The sequence below is a fragment of the Teleopsis dalmanni genome, chromosome 1 (assembly GCF_002237135.1).
Source record: "Teleopsis dalmanni isolate 2A chromosome 1, ASM223713v2, whole genome shotgun sequence".
Classification (NCBI taxonomy): domain Eukaryota; kingdom Metazoa; phylum Arthropoda; class Insecta; order Diptera; family Diopsidae; genus Teleopsis; species Teleopsis dalmanni.
The window spans coordinates 224,723,363-224,728,975 of NC_051846.1; the positions used below are offsets into that span (position 1 = coordinate 224,723,363).

Sequence of the window (5,613 nt, forward strand, 5' to 3'; positions counted from 1 at the left end):
TGTCTACACTAGAATTTATCTAGAAACTAGAAATAATTTATAAGGCAAAACAACGTTTGTCGGGTTATCTAGTAATATATAATATATATAGTAATATAGTAATGATATATAGTAAATTAATAGTAATATATAATGTAAATTAATAGTAATATATAATGTATAAATTAAAATTCTTAGAGATTTAAAGATAAATAACATAAAGGTTTTTAGATAATAAGATAACAATAACATAACAATAGTGGAAGTTCCATCACCTTGAAGAAGTCACTACTTAAAGACAATAGAACTGTCTTTGAATGAATGAAAATGTAACTGAAGTTTTTTTTTTATTAAATCAGGTGTACACATAGGTTAAAATTTTGTAATGCCGAAAATTAGTTCGAAAAAATGTAAACAAGACAACGTGAATGACAATAAAAACAGTTTTTTAAATTTTGCTGATTTCTGCTAAAAGTATTTTGTACAAAATTACCGATATTGCAATTATATTGAGTAAATTTGTCAAAAAGTGAGAAATAATTTTGAAAAATTTACTAAAATATTATAATGAGAAGCTCAATTTAAAAAATAAACTCTTCAACAGACCAGTTCGGTTTCGGTGTTACTTGCAGACTGTATCAGTTTTCCCATTCAGAAATATTGATAAAAATGTTGACGCTTGACACGATGGCCACATTGTGGCGATTATTTGCTACTGTAGCACCAAGTGCTGTGTTTCTGGTTATGTTACATGAAGGAGTATTACAATACAGACCCGATATAGTCGATCGTCCAAATCGTGTACGTCCAACAAGAATTGAACATTTGCGAAAAACATATGATTTCATTATAGTTGGTGGTGGTTCAGCGGGTTGTGTACTGGCTAACAGACTTTCCGAAGTAGCAGAGTGGAATATTTTACTATTGGAAGCTGGTGGTGATGAACCCTTTCTTGGTGAGTTACCACAAATGTATCCAGTTTATCAACATAGTCCATGGGACTGGCAATATAGAACTGAACCGTCAGAACGTTACTGTTTAGCACATCAGTATGAACGATGCTTTTGGCCGCGTGGTAAAGTATTGGGCGGTTGTAGTGCTATAAATGCTATGATGTATATTCGCGGTAATAAACGTGATTATGACAATTGGGCTGATTCGGGTAATGTTGGTTGGAGTTATGATGAAATTTTTAAATATTTTCTTAAGTTGGAAGATATGCGAGTGCCAGGTTTTGAAAATGATGAGTTTCATAATCGTGGCGGTCCGCTTACTATAGAGAACTATAGATTTCCATCACCATTATTGGACGTCTTTTTACTATCAGCTAAGGAACTAAATCTGGTAAGTTTGTGTCTATAAAATATTTAAATGCAAGAAATAATATTTTTAATGTAAATTTTAACAAATTAGTTAAATCCTTTTGATGATTTCAATGGACGTAGTCAGACTGGTTTTGCAGTGCCTCATGCCACTTTGCGCGATGGTCTACGTTGTAGTGCCAATAAAGCCTATTTGCGCCCTGTGTGGCGACGCCCCAATTTGGATATTTTGCTTAGGGCATTTGTTAATAAAATTATAATAAATCCGCATACAAGACAAGCGAAAGGGGTTGTGTTTGAACGTTATGGCTTACGGTATGTTGTACATGCTACACATGAAGTAATACTTTCTGCTGGTAGTATTGCTAGTCCACAATTGTTAATGCTATCAGGTGTAGGACCGGCAGAACAACTCGAAGCACATGACATTAATGTAATACGTAATGCACCTGGCGTTGGTATTAATCTGCAAGATCATGTTTCATGTTCTGGTGCTACTTACACGATAGACAATCATGTCACTGGACACAGACTGTCCTTTATAGTTCCAGAAATGTTGACAGTTAAGTCTGTGGAAAATTTCTTATTCAAATCTACTGGCTTCTTTTATGCAATGGCTGTTTGTGAAGTGATGGGTTTTATAAATACTAAATATCAAGATCCGCAAGTGGATTGGCCAGATGTGCAAGTATTTATGGGCAGTTATGGTTACGGAGTAGATGGCGGATTGGTTGGACGGCGCGGTGCTTCCGTTTCACTAGAAAACTTTGTCGACGCATTTGAACCTATAGTATATAAGGATACATTCGTTATTGCGCCACTGCTAATGCGCCCAAAAAGTAGAGGTAGAATTGAATTACAATCTAGAGATGCAAAAGATCATCCGAAAATTTTTCCGAATTATTTTGATCACCCAATTGATATGGCTGTAATGGTAAGTGCTAATTTAATAAAAATCTGTTTCAAGTAGTCAGTTTTTTTATTTCTTAGGTAGAAGGTCTTAAATTCTCACACAAAATAGCACAAACTGCAATTATGTTGCACATTAATGCTACCTTAAATATTTACGAATGGCGTAATTGTCCAGATACGGAGTACTTGAGTGATGCATTTTGGGAATGTATAGCACGTGTTTACACACAAACAATATATCACCCAGTAGGCACCTGTAAAATGGGTGTTCCAACCGATCCCTTTGCAGTAGTTGATCCAAGATTACGTGTTTACGGTATAAGAGGACTACGTGTTATCGATGCAAGTATAATGCCGACTATCCCTACGGGAAATACTAATGCACCTACTTTGATGATTGCTGAAAAGGCTGCTGACATGATTAAGGAGGATTGGCTTTAATTGGCTTGGTTTCATTACTAGCAACGTTTTAAATTGCAATTTCATAGTATAAATAATGATTTTTATTTTATTGCTTATATACATTACATATAGAAATATGCTAGATATACTGTATCAATTTTAAGCTTAAAAGTAACTAATATGTACAAATTAGGTCACGATAATATTAAATTAATATTTGAAATATGCAAATTATTAGAATGCTTTTATATATTTTTTATGGTGTTTATATAAATTCATATATAGACGACAAAATAAATTAGATGAAATTAATATAAATATCTGAATTGCGTTTATTGCAAAACAAATTGAATAGTTAACGATATTTGTTATATTAAATTTTTTAATTTTAAAATAAAGAATTTTGTTTTATACAAAAATATATAAGGATTTACCTCAAAAATAATGTTTAAATTAAGTATTGGTTTTTTATAGTAATTTGGTTATATCAATTCTTGAATAGTTGAACAAAGCATATAAAACTTATCAAACTATAATTGAACTTGAAAAAGTCATTGGGATTCCTCTCCACATGAGTCAAAGAAATTTCAATTATAACTGATATTATTATTATTATTGTCTCATAAGTTGACATATTTACAGTATTATATATACATTACGTTCAATGCTCAATGTACAAACTGAGATAGAGGTTGAAAAAGGAACCATTGAATTTCTTTCATCTTTTTGATTTTGAAAGGTATATTTATTGTCAGAGAAGTAGGGTGAGAGTAAAAACAATATGTCGGTTCAAATTCGGTCAAGAGAGCCAGTTTGACGAGCGCAAGACACTCTACATAACATAGCCCTATGTTTCTTCTTCTTAAATAACTTGAGTTGCTAAGTGCAAATTACTTACACTTTCAAGGGAAAAGCTTTCGGTACTCAAAGTTTTTGAACACCAATAATGTAAACTTCGAATATTTAAATTTAATATACATATATACAATCCTATTAATGTTGTACTTAAATTGAACTTAATTATTAATTTTCTTATTAGTTTATTATTTATATGTACATTATTAGTGAATAATATTATTAGCTTAAATATATATAAAAATTAAAATAAATGTCATTTTTCTTTTGTTTTACGTTGATGTAAAAATTTTATGTGTTAACCACACAATGGAATAAATGAATAGGGAAGTAATCAACTAGTAAGAGAATAACAGATATAGCGATTAGCTCTCTCAAGGTTGATTCGCAATGGATTAAGAGTGTCTAAATAATCCGCTTAAATTTCTGTTTTTTTCATACACAATCAGTGTTTTTCTCAGACTTTTCTTTTATTAAATTATAAAACATGATCGATGCATTTCTTAAGCTTTTATTCCATTAAAATAAATAAAAGTAATATGTAGTATTCACTTCTAGTATTAATGATTTTATTGTAGGAACCAAATCACTCTAAATATTTTGAAAAATTTTAGAATTTTTAAAGATACATTGAAGTTTACAGAAGTTACATTTATTTTTAATGTCTGCTTAAGTGTTAAATAATAAAGAAATTAGTTTGCTTATAAGCCTTGATTTAAAGAATAAGCGCATAATTATTATAATTAATTCAAAATTCATTTATTAATCATATAATTTACTAAAAAAGCGCTTATATACTGATACCTCTCAATCTGATAATGTAATGTCTAGAAATGGACTGAAAATGACAAACGCCAACGACATATGATGGAAAATCCAAACCATTCATAAAGCAGCAAAGATCTAATCAAAATCACTAACTTTAACTAGACAGGTTAACTTTTTTCATTTATTTTAATAAATTATCATTGGCAATGATTCATATTTTAGATATGTTAAGTACAATCATACAACAGTGTTTAAATCTGTATAGGACTTTTATAACTCAGCTATTTATTACATAGTTAAGATATAATAATCCTATTTAATCGAATATTAAATCCCAGATTTACCAATCGAATATTACCAATCGAAATAACTAAAACTGCATTAAAAGAGCATCTTGATTGAAAAAATTGTCCTAGATTTACCAATCGAAAAACCATACATTTAAATCTCTATGGTTCTCTCTGTTTTTTTCTTTCTTTGATATATAAGTTTTGAAGACATACATTATCTTCTATTTTATAGAACATAGTTTTTTCGATTTGAACTTCGCTTCCTCTATTTTCTTCCATCAACTCCTTAGGAGGGTAATATCTTAAGATCGTACGCTTTAAAGAGAACACATATTAAAATTCGAACTGTTACTTACTCTACCACATTTTAGAGTATTTTACCAGAACTTATTTGAAATAACAATTTTCTATAGTTTAACTGCAACACTATTATTATTAGTATCAATATTATTTTAAAACTCAATAAAATAGATTTTATTACACATTATTTTAATTTTTATTATTGAACTAAAAATTCTACTAATCTCAAAACATGAATTATATATATATAATTTATCGTCTCAAGCCACTATTCATGGTCATTCTGATAAAATGTATTGGCGCTGGTAACTCCATTCTACCAGCAGCAGCTGCAAAGCTAGTAATTTGTGGTACTACGGAATTCACATTTGCATCTGTAAAGAACAAAATATAGCACGCAACTGGGTCAAGTACGTCCACAACACTACTGAAATCACATGTTTACCTGTTTGAGAAGTTACCGTACCGACGGTAATTGTCGACGCTTCCGTGGTTGGCTGTGTGACTCTGATTGCTGGAATCTCTGTCAATTCATTAGGATTAAGTAAACTTAAGGCGCCATTTAGATCACGATTTGGTTGCGAAAAAAAATATTCCAAACTATTTCTAATGTTGGTCAGAGTTTCCTGTATTGGGATTTGTGCTTCCGCATTGGGCAGTTCACTCGCAGTCACCAACAAGAAGGCGACTAAAATACCGTTGAACGCGATCGAAATTTTACGCGACATTCTTGCTGCACGTTTCAAATTATACTGCACTTTGCAATGCAAAAAATTTGTTAATTT

At 30.8% G+C, this 5,613-nt stretch overlaps 2 protein-coding genes across 2 annotated transcripts; one reads left to right on the top strand and one right to left on the bottom strand.

The window, feature by feature from the left end:
* The first annotated feature begins 632 nt into the window (after nucleotides 1-632).
* LOC119667850 (glucose dehydrogenase [FAD, quinone]-like) lies at nucleotides 633-2,733 on the top strand. Its single transcript, XM_038077190.1, has 3 exons — nucleotides 633-1,323; nucleotides 1,393-2,235; nucleotides 2,292-2,733. The coding sequence occupies exons 1-3, from the start codon at nucleotides 649-651 to the stop codon at nucleotides 2,652-2,654; spliced, it is 1,881 nt and encodes a 626-aa protein (XP_037933118.1). The 5' UTR covers nucleotides 633-648; the 3' UTR covers nucleotides 2,655-2,733.
* Nucleotides 2,734-5,058: 2,325 nt separating this feature from the next.
* LOC119667851 lies at nucleotides 5,059-5,569 on the bottom strand. Its single transcript, XM_038077191.1, has 2 exons — nucleotides 5,274-5,569; nucleotides 5,059-5,202 (listed from the first exon to the last, which is right to left on the bottom strand). Exons 1-2 carry the CDS (start codon nucleotides 5,554-5,556, stop codon nucleotides 5,081-5,083), a joined length of 405 nt encoding a protein of 134 aa, XP_037933119.1. The 5' UTR covers nucleotides 5,557-5,569; the 3' UTR covers nucleotides 5,059-5,080.
* Nucleotides 5,570-5,613: the final 44 nt, after the last annotated feature.

What these genes read in the sequence shown, in the direction of transcription:
- LOC119667850 (XM_038077190.1), top strand. Translation starts at nt 649, where the DNA reads ATGTTGACGCTTGACACGATGGCCACATTGTGGCGATTATTTGCTACT. An exon ending in CAGCTAAGGAACTAAATCTG is followed by an intron (nt 1,324 to 1,392) that starts GTAAGTTTGTGT and finishes TTAACAAATTAG; the next exon opens with TTAAATCCTTTTGATGATTT. An exon ending in CAATTGATATGGCTGTAATG is followed by an intron (nt 2,236 to 2,291) that starts GTAAGTGCTAAT and finishes TTTATTTCTTAG; the next exon opens with GTAGAAGGTCTTAAATTCTC.
- LOC119667851 (XM_038077191.1), bottom strand. Translation starts at nt 5,556, where the DNA reads ATGTCGCGTAAAATTTCGATCGCGTTCAACGGTATTTTAGTCGCCTTC. An exon ending in TACGGTAACTTCTCAAACAG is followed by an intron (nt 5,203 to 5,273) that starts GTAAACATGTGA and finishes TGTTCTTTACAG; the next exon opens with ATGCAAATGTGAATTCCGTA.